Consider the following 27,861-nt stretch of genomic DNA (forward strand, 5'->3'; position numbering starts at 1 on the left):
ATCAAGAGTCAGGCACTTAGCTGAGCTACCCAGGTGTCCCTAAGCATTTTAGATTTTATTATCCTGTAAGCTTTTTTTCTTTGCACATAAAAATTTATTTCAAGGGTAGAGTTAGAAGTGTTTTCTTGTGTATATTTAGATAACCATATTAAGATTTTTTTTTAATTGTAGGAGTATATATAATAATGTTTTGTCTTAAAAGAATTACTAAATGGCTACTATGTGCTAATCACTTTTGGGGAAACAAAATTCATTGAAAATATATAATTGACAGTTCAAAAGAACTTAGAGCTTTTGAATAAAAATAAAAATAATAATTAGCAGCAAACATATTGGACTAAGTTCCAGGTGTTGTTTCTGCAGCCTTTATAACTATGCTATAAGGTAGTTACTATTGATTTCACCATTTCACAGATAAGGGAACTTAAGCAGGGAGAAGATTGGGGTGCTTGGGTGGATCAGTTCTTTGAGTTCCCTACTCTTGATTTTGGCTCAGGTCATGAACTCATGGTTCATGAGTTTGAGCCCCTTGTTGGGTTTCGCTCTGTCAGCGCTTATCAGGATTCTCTCTCCCTCTGTCTCTGCGCCTCTCCTGCTTGCATTCTCTCTCTCTCTCTCTTTTTAAAAATAAATAAAAACTTAAAAAAAAAAGTAGGGAGAAGATGTGTAATTTGCCCAAGATCTTTTAGCCAGTGAGGGATGGAACCAGCTCTCACAAAGAAGCTGTTGGACTCGGAGACCACAGTCCATTAATGCAGTCTCCTGCCCACAGACACAAGACTGACACATTGGAAAGGCTCAGGGCCTACACAGGTGTCAGTGTGATGGGTTCAGAGAATGAGGTGTAACGATTAGCAGAGATGAATTAGTAAAGGCTAGATGTTCAGGTAGGGAAGAGAGCTGTCATTTACTAGAATCTACTGTGTCTGGCTGTAACATACTAGCTGCTTCAGTCTTCATGGTGATCCCAAGAGATACATTTTATTATTTTCCCTTTTTTAGTTATTGGATGCTCAGAAGTTTAAGTGACTTACTAAAATTCACATAGCTGGTAAGTGGTATAATTGGGATTTAACAAGATCTTTTTTCTTTTTAAAGTAAGCTCTGCCCAATGTGTGGCTTGAACTCATGAATCTCTGTAGAGTATCCCACTGCATGAATATACCTTAGTATTTTTTATATCCATTTACCTGTTGATGGACATTTGAATCGTTTCCAGTTTTTGGCTAATATAAATTAGGCTGATGTGAATAATTGTGTATAAGTTTTTGAGTGTTTATATTCCTTCATTTCTTTATATATAGCTTTAGAAGTAGGATGACTGGATCATATGGTAGGTATATGTTGAGAAACTGCCATATTGTTTTCCAAAGTAGTTGTACTATTTAACATTCCTACCAGCAGTTTATGAGAGTTCTAGTTCCTTTGTATCCTTCCCAACACTTGGCATGATTAGGGTTTTAATTTTTATTTAGTTTATTTCTTATTTTTTCATTTTAGCCCCTGTATTAGGTATATAGTAGTGTCACATTCTGGTTTTAATTTGTATTGACAAATAATATTGAACCCTTTTGCCCTCCATACACATTTTTCTTTTTAAAAGTAAGCTTTTGTGCCCAAAGTAGGGCTTGACTCACAACCTTGAGATGAAGAGTTGCATGCTTTTCTGACCGAATCAGCCAGGCAGCCCTACATCCACACATATATGATGAAATGTCTGTTCAGATCTTGTGCCAGTTGAAAAAACTGAGTGTTATTTTCTTATTATTGTATGTAGAGCATTCTTTATGTTTTCAGGATACAGTCCTTCAGTGATATGAAAACATTTTTTCCTACTCTGGGGCTTGCATTTTTGTGTTGTAGACAGTTTCAGGGTAAGAGCAGAAGTTTTCAGTTTTGATGATGTTGTTTAATAGTTTTTTTATTTTAAGAATTTTACTTATAGCATTGTATGTAAAAAATGTGCATAATTTGACATCAAGATTTTCTCCTATATTTTTTTCTAAAAGTTTTAAAGTTTTGAGTTTACATCTAGGCCTATGATCCATTTTGAGCTAATTTTTATTTTTGGTATGAGATAATAAGATTCAGTTTCTTAGTATATGGATATCTGAATTTCAGCATTATTTGTTGAACAGACTGTCCTTTTTCTCACTGACTTACCTTCACACTTGTGTTGAAATCAGTTGTCCATTCACTTTTTAAAAAATGAAATTATTTAAAGTAGTTGCCAAACTAATGTCATTTTACCCCTACATGTACTTTGTTATACATCTCTATCTAACTCAATAGATCAGACTGATTTTTAGAAACGTAATCACCATGCCATTACTACTATTTTTTAAGGTAAGGGATTTTTTTTTTAAGATTCCATTTTTAAGTAATATCTGTGTCCAGTTTGGGCTTTGAACTCCCTTCTTGACTCCAAGATCAGTTACATGCTTCACTGACTGAGCCAGCCGGGTGCCTCACCAACATGTCATTATTATACCTTTGCAAAAGTAACACTATTTCCTTAAAGTATAATCTAATATTTAATACATATTTGAATTCCCCAATTTGTTTCCAAGACAGGTTTTTAAAGTTGATTTGGTGAAATTACTGTTCGATTTGGCTGTTTCATAAATATTTTTTTATTCTTTAGCAGTCATTGCACCATTCTCTTTCCTGTTTTTCTTGTCATTGATTAGCTTATTTTGTTATTTTTGATTGCTTATATTACTGATGATTTATTCTGTACTTGACTGGGGCTTCCTTAAAATCTTTCACTCCTTTCTCTGTTTCCCTTATTTCTTGTAAACTGGTAAATAGATCAGATCTAGATACTTGATTAAATTCAGGTTCATTTTTTTTGTTTTTTTGTTAAAAAATTTTTTTAATGGTTATTTATTTTTGTGAGAGAGAGAGAGTGAGCGAGTGAGCACAAGCAGGGAGGGACAGAGAGAGAGGGACACCCTGAATCTGAAGCAGGATCCAGGCTCTGAGCTGTCAGCACAAAATCTGACATGGGTCTTGAACTCACGAACTGTGAGATGACCTGACCCTTAACCAACTGAGCCACTCAGGTGCCCCCCTTTTTTGTTTTTTGTTTTTAAATCAAGTATATCCTATAGGTAGTGATTAATCCTGTTCCATTCCAAGAGGAGACCTACGTCTGGATTACTCTTAGGATTTAGATGGTGTCAACTTGGTATGTTCATTGTAAAGTTCCTCATCATTTTTTCACTTTATTGTGTAAATTTTTTTTAGCATCCATTAATTATGCATTATTGTCTAGATTTGTTGTTTGATTAGAGGTTGCAAGATGGTGTTATAAAAATTAAGAAAAAAATTATTCTTGTCAATTATTTGGTTACCTTGAATAAAGTACAAGCTGGTTTAATGATTAATTTCCCCATTTATTTTATTAATTTAAAAAAATTTCTATTTACTTTTGAGAGAGAGAGAGACAGTATGAACCAGCATTTGAACTGGGGAGGGACAGAGAGAGAGGGAGACACAGAATCCTAAGCAGGCTCCAGGCTCTACGCTGTCAGCACAGAGCCTGACACGGAGCTTGAACTCAAAAACTGCAAGATCTTGACCTGAGCCGAAGTTGGACACTACTGACTCAGCCACCCAGGTGTATGCACATTCTTTATCAATTTTCACAATAGCATGAGTTGGTTTTAGCAGTCTCTGGTGGTGATCGGCGAAGGATTTATTTTTTCTTCTTATCAAGTCACCCGTTTGTATATATTTGATATGTTTCAATTCATGGATATCACAATTGCTTTTGATGCTGAGAAATGCTTCAAGTTGGCACTTATCTCTTTTGATATGACAGTTTCATTCTTTGAATAAAGGGGGCTTGTATCTTGGTTTAATTAACCTCAATGCCCATGTTCTTTCCACTGTTGTTGTGATTTCTTGAAGGAAGCCCTCAAGGAAGTCCTCAAGGTGCAGTTGAGGGGTGCACATACTGTAATAGGGGCTTGATTCCAGGAGTGTCATCATTTGTATGAACGTAGTTCTAACGGGGGAAGGTAGAAGACACTTGTGGTACAAAGGCCTGGGCTGTTCAGTAGTAGGACAAGTAGGACAAGCAAAGAAAAATAGCACAAAGGGCTTTGCCAGCTGGGTTGAGGGATTTGGTCTTTTTAATACTTAGGTGGTAGGTCATGACAAGTTCATGACATTTTGTTTCTTATATGAGGTTGATAGAAAATAATTTTTAAAGAAGGCCCTCTTGATTGCTATTTTCTTTGAAGTTTACAGAGAAGAACTCATCCAAAGAAGCCAATTATCACCAAGTAAAACCTGGAGAGAATCGTATGTTGAGTGGTTCTTAACTGAATTTCTTAGAAGCTTGTAATCTTTAAACTTTTCATTTTTCATGTGTGATATGTAGAATTCATGTTGAGTCAGTAAGGTGTGTATATAATGTATGTAGTGATAACTCCAAGTGCTTTTAAATAATTTATTTCTGGTGGCTTACTCTTTAATTGGTCTCATGTTACGTTATTGGCTATATTGAAATCCAAAGAGTAATTATGGATTGGTTGGCTTTCTCATATTTTAGTGTAGGATTTGGCTAATTTTCTGTTTCACTGAGTTTTACTTGATAATTTCTAGGGCCTCATGGTGACGAATGTGCTTCAATTTCATAATGCCTCCTGCTATGGCAGACATCCTTGACATCTGGGCCGTGGATTCACAGTTAGCATCTGATGGCTCCATACCTGTGGATTTCCTTTTGCCCACTGGGATTTATATTCAGTTGGAGGTTCCTCGGGAAGCTACCATTTCCTATATTAAACAGGTATGCCTATAATAGGTGAAATTTTTATCAGTATAGCTTACTTACTATATCACTTAGGGGAAGATTTTCTTCTGTTACAGAAAATGTTATTTGTGTAAATCATATGGTTAGTTTGAGGGAAGATTAAGCTTTAGGTCACTCACTACACAGTAAAGATTTTTATATTTTCCTTGTCTTTTGTGGATATATAAAACAATCATTCTCACTCTCACTTTTAATCTGTATATGATACCTGATTTAAGAAAAATTAATGTTAGTTTGAAATATCATTCAGATTATAAAAAGGAATTTGACATTGTTGAAGAAAGTTTTTAGTTAAAATCTTTTTAATTACTGTCTTTGAACTTGTCATGCTTTTTCTTTAAGTGGTTTTTGGTTGGTTGTCTCTTCTTTTCCTTCCTCTTCTTCCGTCCATACCTACTACTTTTCATAGTGAGTGTGGGAAGGAAAATGTTTTCCATCATTAGTGAATGTGATGTCCTCCTTTGGAACCTTTGGAAGCAAATTCTTAAGTTTTAATTTAAATTCCGGTTACTTAACGTACAGTGTAATATTAATTTCAGGTGTGCAATACGGTGATTCAGCACTTATATACAATACCTTGTATTCCTCACAATAAGTGAATTCCTTAAGCCTCATCACTTATTTCACCCATCCCCCCACCCACTTCCCTTCTGGTAAGCCTCAGTTTGGAAGCAATTTTTTTTTTAATATTTATTTTAAAAAATGTTTTTTTAAATGTTTACTTATTTTTGAGAGAGAGACACACAGTGCATAAGCGAGGGATGGTCAGAGAGAGAGGGAGACACAGAATTGGAAGCAGGCTCCAGGCTCTGAGCTTTCAACACAGAGCCTGACACGGAGCTTGAACCCACAAACTGTGAGATTGTGACCTGAGCCAAAGTCAGCAGCTTAACCAACTGAACCAGCCACCCAGGCGCCCCGGAAGCAAATTCTTTTACATAACAAGGGTTGCTTGTTTTGTGGGATTATTTTTTGAAGTGAATTGATGAGTGCTGTTGATTTGTGAAGACTATGAAATGTAAATGAAATTATTTTTCTAAACTTTCTCTTTTATGTTTTCCAAATAGCTGAACCCAATATCAGGGGTTATATTTTCAAGGACAAATTTTTATGAGAAATGTTTTTATTTTTATTGATTTAAAAGTTTATTTGAAAGAGAGAGAGAAAGAATCCCAAGTAGGCTCTGTACTACCAGTGCAGAGACTGACATGGGATTTGATCTCATGAAGTGAGATCTTGACCTGCACTGAAATGAAGAGTCAGTTGCTTAACTGACTTAGCCACCCAGGTGCTCCTACCTAGCATAATATTTTCTTTTTTTTTTTTTTAATGTTTTCACTCATATGTCTATCTTTTTTCTTTTTAAGTAGTTTATTGTCAAATTAGTTTCCATACAACACCCAGTGCTCTTCCCCACAAGGGCCCTCCTCCATCACCACCTCCCCCTTCAACCCTCAGTAGCATAACATTTTCAAGTTCGTCCATATTGTAATATGAATCCAGATTTCATTCCTTTCTAAGACTTAGTAATATTCCATTATATGGATATACCACATTTTGTTTATCTGTTCATCTTTTGATGGGCATTTTGATTGTCTTTCAGCTGTTATGAATTATGCTACTATGAACATTGGTGTACAGGTATCTTTTTGAATCCCAGCTTTCAGTTTTTTTGGGTATATGTCTGGAAGTGAAATTTTTATGTCATATGGTAATTGTTTTTTAACTTAATTTTTTTAAAAATGTTTATTTGAGAGAGAGAGCAGGGAAGGGGCAGAGAGAGATGGACACAGAATCTGAAGCAGGCTCCAGGCTGTGAGCTGTTAGCACTGAGCCTGACAAGGGGCTCAAACCCATGAGCCATGAGATCGTGCCCTGAGTTGAAGTCAGATGCCTAACCAAAACCGAGCCACCCAGTTTTAAAGCCACCCAGGCGCCCCTGTTTTAACATTTTAAAGAACTACCAAAATGCTTTCTACAGTGGTGATAACCATTTTTCATCCCCACTAGCAGTATACAAAGGTTCTAGTTTCTCCACATCCTGGCCAATGCTTGTTAATTTTTTTTTTAAGTTTTAATTTTTTTATGTTGAGTTTTGAGAGAGAGAGTGCACGCAGAAGCGAGAGAATATGAGCAGGAGGAGGGGCAGAGAGAGATAGACATAAAATTTGAAGCAGGCTCTAGGCTTTGAGCTGTCAGCACAGAGCCCAATGTGGGGGCTTGAACTCATGAATTGTGAGATCATGACCTGAGCTGAAGTCGGATACTTAACCCACTGAGTCAGCCAGGTATCCCTGTTTGTTTTTTATAATAACCTATATTTTTATGTCTGTGAAGTGGTATCTTATTGCAGCTTTTCTTTGTATTGCCCTAATGACTAATGATATTGAGCATCTTTTCTACTTCTTAATTTGTTTGTAGAATTATCTATTCAAGACCATTGCACATTTTTTAATTGCATTGCCTTTATTTTGTTATTGAGTCATGGGAGTTCTTCATATATCCTGAATATTAATCACTTATCAGCTATATAATTTGCAAACATTTCCCATTCTTTGGTTTGCCTTTTCACTATCATGTTAGTGTCCTTTCATATATAAATTTTTAAAAATTTTGATGAAAATCCAGTTTACCTATTTTTGTTGTTGTTCAGCACAGCCTTCTCATGTATATAACTGAATCTGAGGATTAGCTGTGATTTTTACCCCAAGTCTGTTATTTTCAGCTTTTGGCTTTTGTACTGGTTGCCATTAATATTTGTCATCTACCTTGTCTTTTATATATTGACCTTTTATATGATCTCATCCAGGAGACTTGGGGAAAGTGATAAGAGATGGATTCTGCTTTATACTGATAGGGCAGTGCTAATTAATGAAGAAATCCCTGGTGAATGGAAAATAATGCAGGAAAAATAATATAAATCATATATATGGGTGATGATACATTAAAATATTTCTATTTTCTGATTAGATGTTATTTATGTTCATTAGAATGTTAAATATGGATATCTTCCATGATTCTTAGTCTCAGAGATATTCACTTAAAAAAAATAGAAGTATAGGAGTGCTTGGGTCACATAGTAGGTTAAGCATCCAACTTTGGCTAAAGTAATGATCTCACAGTTTGTGTGAGCCCCACATCAGGCTCTGTGCTGACGGCTTGGAGCTTGGAGCCTGGAGCCTGTTTCGGATTCTGTGTCTCCCTTTCTCTCTGCCCCTCCCTCACTCATGTTCTGTCTCTCTCTCACTCTCTCTCTCTCTCTCAAAAATAAATATTTAAAAATTTTTAAAAAATTGTAGTTGACACATTACTTTCAGGTGTACAACCTAGTGATTCAGCAGTTAAGTACATTTTGAAATGCTCACCATGATAAGTATAGTTACCATCTATCACCATACAAAGTTATTGCCATATTATTGACTATATTCTTTCTTCTGTACTTGGGTTACTTATTTTATAACTGATATTTTTGTACCTCGTAATCCCCATCACCTGTTTCACCTATCCCTTCAGCTCCTTCCCTTTGACAGCCACCAGTTCTCTGTATTTATGAGTCTCCTGGTTTTGTTTTTAGATTCTATGTATATATGAAATCATATGGTATTTATCTTTCTCAGACTTATTTCACTTAGCATAAGACTAGATTTTTTTTGATGTACTTATAAATGGTGTTGTTTTTAAATTTCTCTGCCAGTGTGTAGAAACACTGGGTTTTTGTATATTAACTTTGTATTATGCAATTTTATGAAATTCATTTATTATTTCTAATAGTGTTTTGTGGAATCTTTAGGTTTTTCTATAATAGTATCATGTCTTCTATAAATAGTGACATCACTTCTTTCTTAACATTTGAATGCATTTTCTTTTTGTCTGATTGCTGTGACTGGAACTTCTAGTATGGTATGTTGAATTAAGGTGGCGGGAGTAGGTATTTTTATGTTGTTGCTGAGCTTAGAGGAAAAGTGTTTGGCTTTTCACCATTAAGTATGTTAGCCATTGGTTTGCCATATATGGCTTTATTATGTTGAAGTATACTTTCTCTGCTTCCACTCTTTTGAGAGTTTTTATCATGAACAAGCATGAAATTTTGTCAAATGCTTTTTCTGCGTCTACTGAGATGATTAAGAGATTTTCATCTTCCATTTTGTAAATGTGGTGTGTCATATTGATTGATATGTGGATAAGGAACAATCTTTGCATCCTTGGAATAATTTCCACCTCATTGTGGTAGATAATCCTTTTAATGTCTTGTTGTATTTGCATTGCTAATATTTTGTTGAGGATTTTTGCAGCTATGTTCATTGAGGATATTGGTATGTGGTTTTCTTTTTCTGTTGTGTCTTTGTCTTGTTTTGGTATCAGGGTAATACTGGCCTTGTAGAATGAATGGGGAAGCATTCCTTCTTTTTTAGATGAGTTTGAGAAGGATTGATATTAATTCTTTTATGAATATTTGGTAGAATTCACTGGTGAAGCCACTGGCCCTGGACTTTTGTTTGTTGGGAGTTTTTAAATATATTTTTTAAGTTATTTATTTATTTATTTATTTATTTTGAGAGAGACCAAGCATGAGCAGGGGAGAGATGGAGAGAGAGAATCAAAAGCAGGTCCCACGCTGCAGCACAGAGTCCAATGTGGGGCTTAATCTCACGAACCCTGAGATCATGACCTGAGCGGAAATCAAGAATTGTACATTTAACTGACTGAACCACTTTGGCGTCCCTTTTGGGAGTTTTTTTTTTTTTGAATTACTGATTCCATTTTGTTACTGGTAATCAGTCTGTTCACAGTATCTGTTTCTTTCTGATTCAGTGTTGGAAGATTGTTTCTGGGAATTTATCCATTTCTAGGTTTTCAAATTTGTTGGCATATAATTTTTTGAAGTAGTATCTTAAAATTCTTTGTATTTCTGTGGTGTCAGTTGTTACTTCTCTTTCATTTCTCATTTTGAGTTTTCTCTATCTTTCTTGAGTCTGGCAGATATTCACTTAATTTTGCATATGTATATGCATTTTTTGTGCATTATATTATTACATTACTTACAAAGATGGGTTAACAGTATACATATGCTGCTGCAAGTTGTTATTAAAAAAAACATAATATATCTTGGACAGTTATCCATGTTACCTTTTGTATTTATTTTCACAGATGTATAGTACTTTATAATTGATTTAGGAAGTTCTTTATTGCTAAACACTTGGCTTGTCCTATGTTTTTGAGTTTTACAAAGTGCTGGAATAAGTATCCTTGTAGATGTATTTTTGTACATTTGAGCAAGTTTTTCTGTTCCAGAAAGTGTCTGATTTTTTTCTTGCAGATGTTATGGAAGCAAGTTCACAATTACCCAATGTTTAACCTCCTTATGGAAATTGACTCCTATATGTTTGCATGTGTGAATCAAACTGCTGTATATGAGGAGCTTGAAGATGAAACAAGAAGGCTCTGTGATGTCAGACCTTTTCTTCCAGTTCTCAAATTAGTGACAAGAAGTTGTGACCCAGGGGAAAAATTAGACTCAAAAATTGGAGTCCTTATAGGAAAAGGTGATTTAAATACTTCCTAACATGAATTCTTACCATGTTTGTTGCTGTATGTATAAACATGTTTTAAGTATGATCTAAGACATTGCAGAGTGAGGCTCAAGGACCATTGCTTGTCTGTAAATTGTTAATCGGTCTGAGATCAGGTAAGTGTAAAAATTGAGAGTAGATGTTTATAAATTCCTGTTTCAATGCAGTATTGCCACAGCATCTCAGGGGTTATGGGTTTTGCATCCTTCTCTAGTGACTTACTTTTTATTTGCAAAATACTGTTTTTTGGCACATTGGAAAGAAAAAAGTTGTTCCTTTGTCTCAGTTTGAGAAGAGATACCTTTTTTGAGAGATACATTTTTTTTGTCTCTTTTAACTGCCTCTACAGTATAAACACAATTTATATACAACTCTCTATACCAACCAAGATTTTAAGCTGATAGATGAATTTCTACAAATAACCTGTATTATTGGCAAATTTTACTCCTTAACCAAAATTATCTTTAAGTAGAGTTATTTTTGTAGTGAGTCATTATGTCCATGTTCTTTGCAAATTAATTCCAGAGAGAATTGTGAATTACAAAGAGAATATGGCACAGTCTTGATCTAATAATCCTAGGTGCCTCAGGGGTCAATGATATATCAATATCCTGCTTTAGACAAGATATCAACTTGAGTTAAGTACTATAAGAGGTTAACTGTGGAGGAGACTTGACATTTGTTTATTTTTGAGTAGCAATTTTTTTTAATTTTCATTTTATTTTATTTATTTATTTTATTTTATTTCTATTTCTGTTTTGTTTTATTTTATTTTATTATGTTCAAATACAAAACCAAAAACTTTTTATTTTATTTTATAGACTTGAAGTTCAAATACAAAACCAAAAAAATCCACTGGTCGTTATTGGATTTGGATTGGCCTCTTGTATTGATTAAATTTACTATTAAAGGATAATCTAGTACCATCCCATTTAGAATGATAAGTGTCTTCAAGATAATCTAGTACTATCTCCTCTAAGAACCATGCCCTGTGAGATTGCATTCTTTGATGGTAACCTATAGTAATTCAGGTTAACTAATGATTAGAAATGTGGGACTACACTCTTCCCTCAAGAGTACATAGAACAGAACCATGTTGATTTACTATATGACAGCCTGGTATTGACATTTTTTTGGTAATATTTTTTTGAAGTTTATTTATTTTGAGAGAGAGGGCACACACGCGTGTTAGCAGGGGAAGGGGCAGAGAGAGAGGGAGAGAGACGGAGGGAGGGAGAGAGGGAGAGAGAGAGAGAATGAATGAATGAATGAATGAATGAATGAATGAATGAATTCCAAGCAGGCTCCATGCTGTCAGTGCAGAGCCCGACTCAGGGCATGAACCCATGAACCTTGAGATCATGACCTGAGCCAAAATCAAGAGTCAGATGCTTAACCGGCTAGGTACCCAGGTGCCCCCCCACCCCCCGCTTTTTATTACAGTTTTTGTCAAGTTGGTTTCCATATAACACCCAGTGCTCATCCCAAAAAGTACCCTCCTCCATGCCCATCACCCATTTTCCCCTCTCCCCCACCCCTATCAACCTTCAGTTTGTTCTCAGTATTTAAGAGTCTCTTATGGTTTGCTTCTTTCCCTCTCCATAACTATATTTTTCCCTTTCCCCTCCCCTGTGTCCTCTGTTAAGTTTCTCCTGTTCCACCTACGAGTGAAAACATATGGTATCTCTCTTTCTCTGCCAGGTGCCCTCTAAAAAGGTTAATTACTTCAGAGGATAACTAGTTTGCTTTAGGCAATAATTTTTCTTTCTTAAATAGGTTTGTAATTTACTATATAAAATTTTATTTTTTCCCTAAGATTTTATTTATTTTCAAATAATCTTCACACTCAACATGGATCTTAAACTCAAAACCCCGAGATCAAGAGTCACACACTCCACCAACTGAGCCAGGCAGGTGACTCCTGAAATTTTCTTATATAATGGCCTAAGTAGGATGCATTCCTTTTTATTTGCTGGAGCTCCAAAGATCTTTTTATAAATTTTAAATTCTCCATTACAAAAAAATCTCCCCTTTGTTTGAATTGAAGAATATATGGAAAAGTAAAAAGAATAAGCAATTACTTATAGTCTTATCCAAGACAAGAATATCTTCTCATAATATTGAGGTATAGTTTTTTCCGAATGGCTTTGTGTGTGTGTGTGTATGTATATGAAAATACATTACTTTTGTATATTTCTATACTGATGTAAGGAAGTATATCAGAACTACACTGATTGTTAAGGAAGCTAAAATATTTGATAATCCAAAAAGGTTAGCATCATAAATAGAGCTAATTTTTATCAGGATATAGTTATCTTTTTGAGATGAAGTATGTTTTCCAAACTTAAATCACTGCACTCTTTTCTAGTTGTAATCTCCAAAAAATATGGGCTCATTAGCCACTATTTCCTCTGCATAAGCTTGCCAGACTTAGCAAATAAAATATAGTACTTTGAAATATTACATGGGATATGCTTACTGGTAAAAATCCTTCATTGTTTATCTAAAATTCAAATAGATTTGACCATGCTGTTTTTTAATTGGGCAACACTAATTTTGCCCTGCCACAATGCAGGGATAATATAGGGACCAGTACAGGTATAGGTATAGGTAGGTGTTTATCTTGAGTTTCTCTTTCTATAAGCAATGTGACCATATTTCATTCTGTATCATAAAGATTATTATATAAAAAATTTTAATGCAGTGTGCCCTGTAATTTGATTGATCAAGATGCAAAGAGGGTTTTCTATTAACTTGAGCAGTTTATAAAATCTTAAGTATTTATAAATTGTACTTTAGATTTTCAGTGTATGTATGAAACCTGATATTAATGATCATATACACAAATGCAAGTGTTAACATTCATTTAGGGATTTGAGTAAGTCTGTTTATTATTTTAGAATGGATTTTCACTTTAAATACCTAACAAATCAGTTTTTGCCCTTGCTAATTTGTATGTGATGACTACAACCGGGGCTTGGTGAGGTCATGCCTCCTGGGAAAACAATAAACAATTATTTCAATTTAACTTCAGGAACAAGTTTGCTGCCTCCTCCTCCCCAAAGAAAACAATAGATATACTTGCTCTGATGGGTCTAAAAATACCTTTTCCTGAGTGATAACATAGTTGATCCTTTTATTTTTTATGTTTATTCTGTGTAATTATTTACAGAGCTGCTCTTTGGGTTCTGATTATGCTCTGTAGTGAAGGTACTTGTCACCCTTGCATTAATTTCTTCAAAAACTCATTAGGAAATCTTGATCAGAGGATTTTGTCAGCATCCTGAAAAAAATGTTTGAGAACTCCCTGATTTTCCCTGGCCTGTCTAAAGTTGTGATGTGTTTTAAAGTGAAGGAAATCTGGAGTCTGGAGAATTTTAACAGTGTCTTTAATGTGAAGAAATTAATCACTCAATACTTTTTTATATGAAAAATTATGTTTGACTCTAAACTATATAGTATTCTTATCTTAAAATTTCAGGTTTTTTGGGGCACCTAGGTGGCTCAGTTGGTTCAGTGTCTGATTCTTGCTTTTGGCTCAGGTCATCATCTCATGGTTTGTGGGTTTAATCCCCATGTCAGACTCTGTGCTGACAGTGCAGAGCCTTCGTGGGATTCTTTCTCTGCTGCTCCCCTGCTCACGTACATGCACGCTCTCTCTCTCTCTCTCTCTCTCCCTCCCTAAAAATAAAAAATTTTTTAAAAAAATTCAAAAGGAAAACTTTAAAGTAAAATTTAAGATTTGTTAGGAAATTTTCTTACTAGAAGACATGTAAGAAATTAACTAGGTTTAAAATTAAGTTAGTTTCTATTTTTAAGAAATCTTTGTTGTGGTTTCTAAACTCCAGTTTTATTTATATTTAAAAAAACCAGATTCTCAGAGTTTGGGATTCATTGAGTGTGAGATGAATTAAAGAAATCTGTACTTTTTAGTTGGTTCTAACAGCTGTATGAACGAAGTTCCTTATTTCTAATATATTGAACATATCAAAACAGTAGCAATTACAATTCAGTAGCATATATCAAGTGTGTTTAATTGGGACTATAGCAATAAACTTGGGTCATATGTTCTTTGTGTGCTTGGAGGTCACAATCCATTGGAAAATAAGGATCAGTAAATACACTATTACAGTACATTTGTAAACTGCTGTAAGTCAAGGAAGTAGAATCAACTGAGAGACAGACACCCTTATAGAAGATACACAACTAACTAAGCCTGCAGTGCTGGTGAGTTGAGCAGGATGGAAGGAGTTGGAAGAAGGATAAGCAAATGGGAATGGCATGTTTGAAGAATGGCCTATTCTGAAAGATCAGAGAGGCAACCAGCTTCAGAGCTTATGGAGCTGTCTAGGCCATATTAAAACTTAGAGACTTAGGAACACCTGAGTGGCTCAACTGGTTAAGCATCCAACTTTCAGATCAGGTCATGGTACATGGGTTCAAGCTCTCATCGGGCTCTGCACTGACAGCATGGTGCCTGCTTGGGATTCTCTCTCTCCCTTTTTCTCTGCCCCTCCCCCACTTGCTCTTTATCTCAAAGAAAAATTAGATAAACAAAAATAAAATAAAAATTAGACATGTATTCCTTGGAACAGTTGGGAAGCTATTGAAGGAATTTAAGTTGGGGAGTAACCTGATCAGACTTGCATTTTTTTTTTTTTTTGAGAGAGAGAGAGCACATAAGTACTGGAGGTGGGGTGAGGGTCAGAGGGAGAGAGAGAGAATCCGAAGTAGGCTTCACACTCAACGTGGAGTCCCTTGCGGAGCTTGATCCCACAACCTTAGGATCATGACCTGAGGCAAAATCAAGAGTTGGACGTTCAACTGCTTAACCAACTGAGCCACCCAGGTGCCTAATCATGTTTACATTTTATAAAGATGATTCAAATTGGAAAATGGAGAATGGGTTGGAGAGATTAAGACTGGGAGTAATTAATGAAAAACTGATATAGTAATGCAAGGGAGGGAATCTGATGACTAGGATTAAGTTAATGGCTGTAGTAACTAGGAGAAGTAGATAAGGTTGAGAGACATTTAGAAAGTGGTTTAGAAATGACTTTTAGTAGATAAAGGAGATAAAGAGTTTGATTTTTGCTAGCTGTATTAGGTGTACATTTCCCTTTCCTTACCTGTAATACCTGTATCTGTGAGTAGAAAGAGCTTCAGCAGTGCTGGGCAACAAGCTCCAAAACCCCTCAGCTAGTCTGCATACATTACAGTTCCCTCGCAGCTGAATAAGAGTATGCATTTCCATTCCAGATTCAAAACTACCCAGGGAAGTATAATGTACTCTCAAGAGTTTACCTTGCTGCATTCATTATGTAGCTCAGCCATTTTTATTTTTCTATATTTAATACCACAAACTGATTCTAACATTTCTTTTTGAAATATTAATTGTTTTTATACATAAAAGAAAATAGACCACAGAGATGAGTTCACTGTCTAGGTAACCCTGATTGACATATATATATTCAAATTGACATGCATATATTCAAAGTATAGATTTAAATGGCATATGGAACAAATACTGTACTTCTCTCCTCAGCAGTATGAAATACTGTTGTCATCTCAAGTATCTTTTCTAAACAAAAATGTGTGTGTGTATATATATATATATATATGTGTGTGTATATATATATATTTTTTTCTTTATTCTTTCTTTTGAATTTGCTAAAAGGAATCTTGTGAGACCCATTTTATCCCTACTTTTTAGACTTAATGTACCTGGGACTTTTAATGTAACAGCACTAATCTAATCTGTCCATTTTATCACTTGTACCACCATATAAAGCTGTGTGGATGTATCTCAATTTTAAAACCAGGTCTTTATGATTATAATCAAAAAATTGTTTTTAAATTGTTATAAACAAAACTACACTGAACATTCATGTACTGCTATTAGTACATTGTACAAATAATGTACTTCTCTAGGTTGGTGGAAATAAAAATCAACCAAGTGAGAACAGACTATTTACCCAGAGCTTGCTTTTAGAGTAAAGGAACTTTGTGTGTGTCAGTGACTTCATAGGCAGGCAGGGGAGTGGAAAGGTTTTATGCTATACAAGCAGGAATGCCTCATGTATGGCTGATTGGACATAGTTGGCCAGGAGAAGCTGGAGGTGGGGGTCGCTAGAAATTGGGCATCTTATGTGAATGATTTGGGGGTGCATATTTGGCTTTTACTGACTGGTACTGTGTCTGTCAGGTTAAAATTCCTGTTGGCGGAATTTTGAGGTCAAAGAATGTGTGTGTATGTTTAGAATTTCAAATATTTAATAAATATGCCTTCCAGTATAGGGTATTATTAAACTTTAAAATGTTTGCCAATCTTACAGATAAAAATTAATATATGTATTCAAATTTCTGCATGTTTACTTGTAGATTTCTAGCATTACGTATTAGTATAATGATAAGCTTATGAAAAGGTTGCTGTATTCAGTTGTCTGCATGGTAGGAGGGTTCATAATTAAGTACAGTGAAGAATAATTTTATATTCATGAGATTTTTGATATACTATAACCATTGTTGAAAAATCGCAGTGAGCCGTAAGTTTAATCTATAAAATTTAAATTTACTGAGTCTTAAGTAAAAATGTGAGTTTTAAGCTCATTAATTTAAAAGTTTTCAGATTCTTAGGCTTTCTCAGATATATTAAATACGATTTTTACTTGGTTTGTAAAGAAAAACTGGTTATTTTATATGTGGTTTTATTTTACCTTTTAAGTTTATTTCTTTATTTTGTGTGAGAGAGAGAAAGCACACGGATTTCTGTGTGTACACGGGGAGGGACAGAAAGAGGGAGAGAGAGAGAATCCCACGTAGGCTGCATGCTGTCAGCAAAGAGTCCCCTGTGGGGCTCCATTTCACAAACCATGAGATCATGACCTAAGGCAAAATACATCATGAGATTCTTAACCAGTTGAGCCACCCAGGTGCCCCTTATATGTGGTTTTAAAATATATACTATTTCTGTGATTATCTTTATAAAACTGGTACCTAACTACATTTCTTTAAAAGGTTTCAAGTTTGTCTTCTTTAGAAATCTAATCATATGTTCATCTTCTATACATGAAATGTGTTATTTCATCTGGATATTCTTTGGATCTTGTGTAGTATTTTCTTACCCAGTTTTATATTCTTGATAAAAATCAAACATCCAATATATTTGGTTGAATATATTTTATATTCTCTTGTATTGTTATTAGCTACTCAAAGTGACATTTAAAAATTTTTGTTTAGGTCTACATGAATTTGATGCACTGAAGGATCCTGAAGTGAATGAATTCCGAATAAAAATGCGCAAATTCAGTGAAGAAAAGATTCAGTCACTTGTGGGATTGTCTTGGATGGATTGGCTAAAACAGACGTATCCACCAGAACATGAACCGTCCATCCTTGAAAACCTAGAAGATAAACTTTATGGAGGAAAGCTCATTGTGGCTGTTCATTTTGAAAATTGTCAGGTACTGTTACGTTATTTTAAGGTATATTTTGTAATAAATCTGTGATTTTTACCTGAATGCAGCACCAGTTTTAGAAGAGGGTCTTGCTCACTTGGTAAATGCTGTTACAAAGAGCATTTTTAGATTTAAGATGGAAATAAATTTAGCATTATGTATGAAACATTTTTTGAATGTGGATGATTTTTGATGCAATGTTATATTAGTCTAGATTGGGGTTGGAAAACTGCAGGTTTTGAATGGTTTTTATGCTTAAAAGGGATGTAAAAAAATTCAAGAAATTTTTAAGAGATGTTAAAGAAAGAAAAAGAGAAAAAAAATGAAAAGAATATTGACAGAGTCTCATAGGTTGTCAGCAAAACCTGGTCCTTTACAGAAAAAGATTGCCAACCCCAGTCTAGACAATGTTTAGTGTAGTTACTGTGTTTTCTCATGTGATTTTGCTCTCATCTATAAAATGAAAGCTTTGATCAAACCTCTTTTTTCCATATTCTTATATTTGTATTCTGTAAATATATAATTAAATGTTGATATGGAATTGGGTATTAAAATGGAGGTTGTATATACAGTTACACCATATCTGAATAGTCACAGTTATTTTAGAAGCCAGATTATGGTACTACCTTTGTATCTGGTACGGTCATTTTATCATCTAGGATCTGACTTAGAATTAGGGTAGGAGTTCAAGAATATTTTGTGTTGTTCTTTCTTCAGTTACTGTAATAACAACAATATAAACCATTTTAGTAGCCATTTTATATTAAGCACTTCACTATACCAGGAGCTATGAAAGGTATTTTTGTTATATTCTCCACTTTTAAATATTTATGTTTTATTTTTTAGAGACAGAGAGTGCAAGTGGAAGAGAGGGACAGAAGAAGAGAGAGGGAGGGGGGGAGGGAGGGAGGGAGAGAGAGAGAGAGAGAGAGAGAGAGAGAGAGAGAGAGAGAGAGAGAGAGAGAGAATCTTAAGCAGGCTTCACACTCAGCGTGGAGGCTAATGCAAGCCTTGATCCCATGACCCAGCCCAGATCATGACCTGAGCCAAAATCAAGAGTCAGACACTCAACTGAATGAGCCACCCAGGCACCCCTTTATTCTCCACTTTCAAAAACAACTCTATAAAGTGTTATCATCCCCATTTTACAGGGAAGAAACTGAATGGGAGAGAAGTTTTATGTGTGTGTGCCAGGCCTTATAGTTCATCTGCGGTATAGCCAGGATTTTATCCAGGTGTTCCTGGTTTTATTCAGTTCTGCCTCCTTCACAACAATATGTTTCTAAATATTTGTAAGAACAAATGCAAAAGCAGGAGCCTGCCTTCTGGCATTTTAAAAAGGAAGTTTATGTAGGTTAAAAAAACACCAGAAACATTTGACGCTCTATACTGAGATATGTTCAGACAAAAGTTCAATTAAACCAAGATTTGGATATTGTAAAATCTCAAGATCAAATTTAAAATACTGTTCAGGGAATTCTGCACTGTTGGAAGAGCTGGAATGGGGAATTTTACTGCTGACAAGTGACTAGAATTCAACTTGAAAACACTGGCTCAGGGCAGTTTGCCCATGTAGGCCAGACTGCGTTTCCTTACTTATGGGTCAGATCTCTCCTGGATAGACATATTTTGATGTAATCATCAATGTAAAAAAGTATGTGTGAAAATAAGTGTTTTGAAATAGAAATGTAAAATAAAGTGTAAAATCTTAGTGGATTCCAAGCAGTCAGAATTGTTTTCAATTTTATTTATATAAAATTTATATATATATATGAGAGAGAAACACAGAGATTTTTTTTAAGTTTTTATTTTAATAATCCAGTGCTCATCAGAACAAGTGCACTCCTTTAATACCCATTACTGGTTTCACCCATCCCCCCACCTGCCTCCTTTCTCCTTTCTGATAACCATTTGTTTTCTACAGTTAAGAGACCTCTCTCTTTCTCTCCCCATGCCTCCTTGCTTGCTTGTTTTGTTTCTTAAATTCTACATATGAGTAAAATCGTATAGTATTTGTATTTCTGTGACTGACTTTGCTTATCATTATACTCCCTACTTCTAACTGTGTTGTTGCAGATGACAAGATTTTATTCTTTTTTATGGCTGAATAATATTCCATTGTGTCTGTATACACATATATATGTTCCATCTTCTTTATCCATTCACCTATAAATAGACACTTGGGCTATTTCTATAATTTGACTATTGTAAATAATGCTCTTATAAACATAGGGGTGCATATATCCCTTTGAATTCGTGTTTTTCTATTTTTTAGTAAATACCCAGTACTGTGATTAATGTGTGTAGTTTTACTTTCAGCTTTTTTTAAATTAAAAAATTAAAAGCATTGTTTTCTATCTTTACATTTTTGAGGAACCCCCATACTATTTTCCACAGTGGCTGGAGTAATTTCCCACCAACAGTGCAGGAGGGTACCTTTTCTCCACATCCTTACTAAAGCATGTTGTTTCTTATGTTTTGATTTTAGACATCTTACAGGTGTGAGGTGGTATCTCATTGTAATTTTGATTTGAATTTCCCTGATGATGAGTGATATTAAGCATTGTTTTGTGTGTCTTTTGGCCACTTGTATGTTGTCTTTCAAAAATATCTATGTCTTCTGCCAGTTTTTTCTTAATGTTTTTTATGGTTTTTATATATTTTTGAGAGACAGAGACAGTGAGAGCAGGGGAGGGTCAGAGAGAGAGGAAGACACAGAATCCAAAGCAGGCTCCAGGCTCTGAGCTAGCCATCAGCACAGAGCCTGATGCGGGGCTCGAACCCACAAACTGCGAGATCATGACCTGAGCTGAAGCTGGACACTTAACCGACTGAGCCACCCAGGCGCCCCTTCTGCCAGTTTTTTCATTGGATTATTTTGGGGGGGGATGTTGTAGAAGTTCCTTTTTTTTTAAAATAGTTTATTTATTTATTTATATATTTATTTATTTAGAGAGAAAGAGAATGAATGAGCAGGAGAGAGGGGCAGAGAGACAGAGAATCCCAAGCAGGCTCGGTTCTGTCATCGTGGAGCCCAATGTGGGGCTCCATCTCATGAACTGTGAGATCATGACCTGAGCTGAAATCAAGAGTCAAGACACTTAGCTGACTGGCTCACCCACATGCCCCAAGTTGTAGAAGTTCTTTATGTATTTTGGATACTAACCCTCTATTGGATATGTCATTTGCAATATCTTCTCCCATTCTTTATGTTGCCTTTTAGTTTCATTGATCGTTTCCTTCACTGTGCAGAAGCTTTTAATTTTGGTATAATCCCAATAGTTTAGTTTTGCTTTTGTTTACTTTGCCTCAGGGGACCAAAATGCTGCTACAGCTGATGTCAGAGAAATTACTGCCTGTGCTCTCTTCTAGGATTTTTATGGTTTCCTTTTTCACATTTAGTAGGTCTTTAATCTGTTTTAAATCTTTTTTTGTGTATGGTATAAGAAAGTGGTCCAGGGTCGTTCTTTTGAAAGTAGCTGTCCAGTTTTCCCAGTACCATTTGTTGAAGAGACTGACATTTTCCTTTTGGATATTCTTTTCTGCTTTGTTGAAGATTAATTGATTGTATAATTGTGGGTTTATTTCTGTTTTTTTCTATTTTGTTCTGTTGACCTGTGTGTCTGTTTCTGTGCCAGTACCATCCTATTTTAATTACTACAACTTAGTAGTATATCTTGAAGTCCAGAATTGTGATGCCTCCAATTTTGCTTTTCTTTGTCACATTTGCTTTGGCTATTTTGGAGTGTTTGTGGTTCCATACCAATTTTAAGATTGTTTGTTCTAGTTCTGTGAAAAATGCTGTTGGTATTTTGATAAGGATTGCATTAAATCTGTAGATTGCTTTGGATAGTAAGACATGTTAACAATATTTGTTCTTCCAGTCCATGATAATGGAATGTCTTTCCATTTCTATGTGTCATCCTCAATTTCTTTCATTAGTGTTTTATAGTTTATTCCTACATATCCTGTTATTTTTCGTGCAGTTTTAAATGAGATTGTTTTCTTAGTTTCCTTTCCTGCTGCTTTATTATTACTGTATAGAAATATAACAGATTTCTGTGTATTGGTTTTGTATCCTGCAACATTACTGAATTCATTACTAGAACTGTCTAGTAGTTTTTTGGTGGAATCTGTAGGGTTTTCTGTATATAGTATGTCATCTGCAAATGTTACTGAAATGTTACTGTATCTGAAAATGTTACTTACTCGTTTCCAATTTGGATGACTTTTATTTCTTTATTCTTGTCTGATTGCTGTGGTTAGGCCTTCTAGTAGTACAGTGCATAATAAACATGATAAGAGTGGATATCTTTTTCTTGTTCCTGGTATTAGGGGGAAAGCTCTCAGTTTTTCACCTTTGAGTGTGATCTTAGCTGTGAGTTTTCCACATATGACCTTTATTATGTTGAAGTATGTTCTACCTACCCCTATTTTGTTGAGGGCTTTAATAATGAATGGAGGTTGTACTTTGTCAAATGTTTTTTAAGCATCTATTGAAATGATCATATGGTTCTTATCCTTTCTCTTCTCGAAGGGTTGTATCACATTGATTGATTTGTGAATATTGAACTGCTTTCCATCCCTGGAATAAATTCCACTTGGTTACGGTGAATCACTTAAACTTTTTAAAAAGATTATTTATTTATTTTAAGAGAGAGTGAGAGAGAGAGAGAGCAAGCACACAAGCAGGGGAGGGTCAGAGAAGAAGGAGAAACAGAATCCCAAGCAGGTTCTGCACCATCAGCACAGAATCTGGTGTGGGACTTGCACTCATGAACAGTGAGATCATGACCTGAGCTGAGATCAAGTCAGATGCTTAACCGACTGCACCACCAAGGCACCTCATCATCATTACTGCTAATGACCAACATTAGGAAGCAGCATGTAGGAATATTAAACTAAGGATGTGATGAAATGTAACAAAGTGTACATGTAGGTTAAGAAATGATTTTCATGGGATTGTTAGAGAGAACTATAGACAGCAGTTTTCTTGAAAAACATGAAATTTTAGATGACCACATAATATCAGCCAGCATAGAACAGGGCTCTTAAACAAGATAAATATAATCATGGAATTATCATGTTTTGGATTTAAAGAACATTAGTCCCAACAGCCAGATCACAAAGGCATTATTTTTATTTTTATTTATTTTTTTATTTATTTTTAAAATTTATTTTATTTTATTTTATTTGCATTATTTTTAATTCCAAGAGTCATAATTTATTAAAGACACCAATAAACCCGAGTATCACTTTCAAACCTGTGTGGTTTTCTTTTTTAACCTCAGCCAGCATATGTTATATGAAATAATTCTCTCAATTAAGGGAGAGGGGCAAATGGCATTTGAAATAGTCTCCTCTGTGTTAGGGAATAGACCGCATTGCACAAAGGGTAGGAGGAGGTAGAGACTATATTTTCTGGGAATTTTTGAGAATATATCAGAAGCATGGGCAGAAATGTGAGAACAATCAAGCACATACAGTACAACTGTGAAGAATAAGTATTTCTTCACCTGTCTAGATATTATCTGAATTAGCCCGGTTGTCATGAGATTACGTCATCACTAATGAATTGTATCCCTTCCTGCTAAACAGAAATGTCTATCCCACTCATAAGCCCAGTGATTTTGTTGCATAGTCTCTCATATATAGTTGTTTGTAATCATTGAATAATGCAGGGCAAGTCAGTTCCTCAGGAAATTATATGTTTTTTAAAGGTGCAATAATATTTTGTGAAGTATTTCACAGAGATGTTGGAAACTGCTTGAAATAGAAAAACTAGTTGAGTTCTGACCAAGTCAGTTCAGCCAACATCTACGTGAGGAATATTAACAAGGGTGATGAGACACCCCGGTAGTAATTTAGAAGACATGAATTTTATCATCATGAGATTACGATTGGTCTTTGAAGGAAAATTTTGAGCCGTTGATACTATATACAATTCCATTATGTAAATGTTAAGTTGACCTTAAGACAATTCGAGGGTTAGTAATGCTAATCCCTCTCCATTCCAAAAACCATGTTATGGGGGTGCATGGGTGGCTCCATTGGTTAAATGTTCGACTCTTGATTTCAGCTCAGGTCATGACCTCATGATTCATGAGATCACACCCCGCATTGGGGTTCTATGCTGACAGTGTAGAGCCTGCTTGAGATTCTCTCTCTCCCTCTCTGTCTGTACCCTTGCTCATGATTATGCGCTTTCTCCTGCACCCTTTCAAAAAAGAAAAAAAATTATGTATAACTTTTGACCCCCACAAAACTTAGCTACTAATAGATTCCTGTTGACTGAAAATCGCATTTGATTAATACATATCTAATATATATTATATACTGTATTTTTACAATAAAGTAAGCTAGAGAGAAGAAAATGTTATTAAGTCATAAGGAAGAAAAATACATTTATAGTATTGTACTGGATTTATATTAAAAAAAAAACCCATGTAATTAAGTCGACCCACACAATTCAAACCCATGTTGTTCAGGTATCAACTATATATCCATTGTCTCAATTGTATCTTTCATAACTGACGATAAAACATTCGTATTTCTGTTGGTTATCTTTTGTCTGCTTTTTTGAAGTTTATTTATTTTGAGAGAGAGAAGGAAGTCAGAGTGAGAGAGAGAATCCCAAGCAAACTCTGAGCACTGTCAGCACAGAGCCCGATGTGGCGTGTGAACTCACAAATCGTGAGTTCATGACCTGAGCCGAAATCAAGAGTTGGTCACTTAACTGAATGAACCACCCAGGTGCCCCTGTTTTTTGCCTAATTTTAAATTACCTTGTGTGTGTCTTACTGATTTGTACAAGTTCTTGGTATTTGGCGGGGTAGTGAGTTTTTGTCATCCACAGGTGGTGGGAGTGTATTTTCCTGAAGTGTGGCTTATCTTTTTTATTCTTGTTTTGCTAGTTTTGCTTTGCTTGCTTTTTATCCTCAAGTTCTAGTCAGTGTTCACATTTCCTTAATTGTCATGTCACACACACACACACACACACACACACACACACACCAATTTCAGTATTGCTGTTGTATGAAATAATGTTGATTTATGTTTTTCTGTTGGATGTATACCTAGAAACAGAATTGGTGAGTCATAGGTCTATGTGTGTAATCAGATTTGAGTAGGTACTACCAAATAGTTTTTCAAATTTACATTCCTACCCATAATATTTTGAGAGTTTAGTTTCTCCACATCTTTGCTAATACTTGATATTGTCAAATTTGTCATGTTCCTTTTCATTGTTTTAAATTTCACTTAATCTGTTTTATTTCTTGGAGTTCTCTTTGATTCTTCTTCAAATATATTTGCTTCTTGTTCATTTACAAACTGTCTTTAATTCTTGAGACCTATCAACCATACTTGTTTTATTTTCTGAGTATTACTTCTAATATCTGCAGTTTTTCAAGCCCAGTTCTGATTTCTGGTCTTTTCTGTAGGTTCTTGCTATCTGATAATGAGAGTGTTCTCCAGTTTTGTATTTCTAAATGTATGAAATAGAGGATAAATGGGAATCATGTAATAATTTTTTCATGTTTTAAGTTGTTTAGGCATTGTCATCCAGACATGTGCTATTTAATGTAGTAGTCAATAGTCACATGTGTATATTTAAATTTAAATTTAATCAAAATTAAAATTCAGTTCTTTACACTAGCTGTATATCAAGTTCTCAAGAGCCACTGTGGCTGGTGACTGTTTTTATTGGACAGCACAGAATGGAATCTTTCTAATATTAAAAAGTCTTATTGAGTAGCACTGGTTTCGACAGTTATGACCATTTGTTTTATGTTAAAAAAGAGTATCATATCTCTTTGTGACTCTCTTTTTAAAGATTGCTTTTTAGCTAGATGAAGGTTAGTTTTAAGGTAGACAGTGCAAGGAAATTAAGTAAGAAGTTATGTTTCTCTTTAGGATAAACATGCAGCATTGCTGAGGTAGAAGAATATTACTGTAAAGGGAGAGAAGGTGACCATTAGCACCCCATTAGGATATAAGGTCATTGGTATCTTAGTGGGAAGTGAGGTGAGGGAGGCAGGAGGAATCATGACTCCTCCCTCATAAGACTCTCTGGATCCTAGCTACTATGCTTTGATGCATATAGCAACAACTCATATAGAAAATTTAGGAGAAAAACGGTAAAAATACTAGAGAAAATAGACTGAAACACCCAGTAAGTTTAAATTTAAAAAGTTGGAATTTTAAGTACCTTGTGGAAAAGGGAGGTGACTTAACTTGTTAGAAATATTGAAGAATCAATCTCTGGTCAATACAGAGAATTTTCTAACAATCACAGTTGTCCAGAGTAGCAGTTAGCTGCAATAGGAGATAATGAATTTTCTTATATCCTTGGTATGTGATCATATGGTATGAAGTTATTTTGCTAGATTATGAGAACTTCCAGGTGTTACTAGATAAACTTTAATGTCTGTACCTTTGGGATTTATGATGAGCAGTTTTGATAATATGCAGTCCCTACTATATCTTCATTTTTCATTTATTAAAATTTCGTTTGTTTATTTTTATATGTTAGAGAATTGGACAGAATTGTTCATTTATAGTTTAAATGTTATAAAGTACAGATCTCTTCTTACCACTGACAATGTAAAATTCTCAAACTAAATTTGAACAACTGCAGGTTTATGGTATCTTTTTTAGAGAAAGATATTTGGGAAATGCATTCCATAAATTTTCTGATGATAAGCTTTAGTTGAATATATACTTTAATTAAATATTAATCTGACCTGTGAGATCTGTGGCAATTTGTATAGTGTAAGATGACTTGCAAATTATCAGAAATATTAACAAATTTTATGAGGACACATTTTAAAAATTATTTTTAAATTAAAAAATTTTTAATGTTTATTTACTTTTTGAAAGAGAGAGAGAGAAACAGCATGAGCAGGGAATAGAGAGAGGGAGACAGAGTCCAAAGCAGGCTGCAGTCTCCAAGCTGTCAGCACAGAGCCTGATGTGGGGCTTGAACCCATGAACTGCGAGATCATGACCTGAACTGAAGTCAGATGCTTAACCAACTGCGCCACCCAGGCGCCCCTAGTTTTAAATTTTTATTTCTTTTTTATTTTTAAGTAATTGCTAAACTCAAGTGGAGCTTGAACTCAGAAACCCAAGATCAAGAGTCATATGCTCTGTTGACTGAGCCGGCCAGGTGCCCCTGGACACATTATACTTAGAAAACAGGAGGAGTGCCTTTGTGGCTCAGTTGGTTAAGGCCAACTTTGGCTCAGGTCACGATCTCATGGTCATGGGTTCAAGCACAGAACATTGGGTTCTGTGCTGACAGCTCAGACCCTGGAGCCTGCTTCAGATTCTGTGTGTTTTCTCTCTCTGCCCCTCTCCGGCTTGCTCTCTCTCTCAAAGATAAACATTAAACAATTAAAAAAAAATAGGAAAGTGTACTGAATGTTAAACGTAAAGGATCTATATATGTTACATATATTCATATGTGGATGTGGATATTATATATAGGTATACACAATGTAGTAATAAGTACAAATGTAGAGTGTTTTTTTTTCAGTACAAATAATACAGTTGTTCCTTTTTTCTACCTCCCTTTTTAGGATGTGTTTAGCTTTCAAATATCTCCTAATATGAATCCTATCAAAATAAATGAACTGGCAATCCAGAAACGTTTGACTATTCATGGAAAAGAAGATGAAGTTAGCCCCTATGACTACGTGTTACAAGTCAGTGGGAGAGTAGAATATGTGTTTGGTGATCACCCACTAATTCAGTTCCAGGTATGTGTATTAACTGTCAGTTTACCAGAGATGTGTGTGTGCATGTGCATTTAACAATTTAAATTTCTGATAAAAAATGTGTTGTCACGTTTAGAGTATTTAGAACCAACAGAAAACTATACAGAATTACATAATAGATACTCATAACCCTACCTACATCTGAGATAACAATTGTTAACATTTTGGCATGTTTTTGTCATTTTACTTAAGCTTACATATATTTTTGGCATAACGATTGTATATTTAAT

At 34.9% G+C, this 27,861-nt stretch overlaps 1 protein-coding gene across 3 annotated transcripts in view; it reads left to right on the forward strand.

The window, feature by feature from the left end:
• Window positions 1-27,861, forward strand: part of PIK3CB (phosphatidylinositol-4,5-bisphosphate 3-kinase catalytic subunit beta) — a 168,817-nt gene that overhangs the window by 55,181 nt on the left and 85,775 nt on the right. For 2 of the 3 annotated variants that reach the window (XM_029940169.1, XM_029940170.1), the window contains 4 exons: window positions 4,615-4,801; window positions 10,143-10,368; window positions 17,635-17,858; window positions 27,434-27,613. In XM_029940169.1, the coding sequence (XP_029796029.1) occupies window positions 4,631-4,801; window positions 10,143-10,368; window positions 17,635-17,858; window positions 27,434-27,613 (801 nt within the window). In that variant the 5' untranslated portion in view covers window positions 4,615-4,630. Of the gene's footprint in view, window positions 1-4,294; window positions 4,312-4,614; window positions 4,802-10,142; window positions 10,369-17,634; window positions 17,859-27,433; window positions 27,614-27,861 lie in introns of those variants that run through there. The other variant, XM_029940171.1, reaches the window with a different exon arrangement.

This window comes from Suricata suricatta, chromosome 5, assembly GCF_006229205.1.
Source record: "Suricata suricatta isolate VVHF042 chromosome 5, meerkat_22Aug2017_6uvM2_HiC, whole genome shotgun sequence".
Classification (NCBI taxonomy): Eukaryota; Metazoa; Chordata; class Mammalia; order Carnivora; family Herpestidae; genus Suricata; species Suricata suricatta.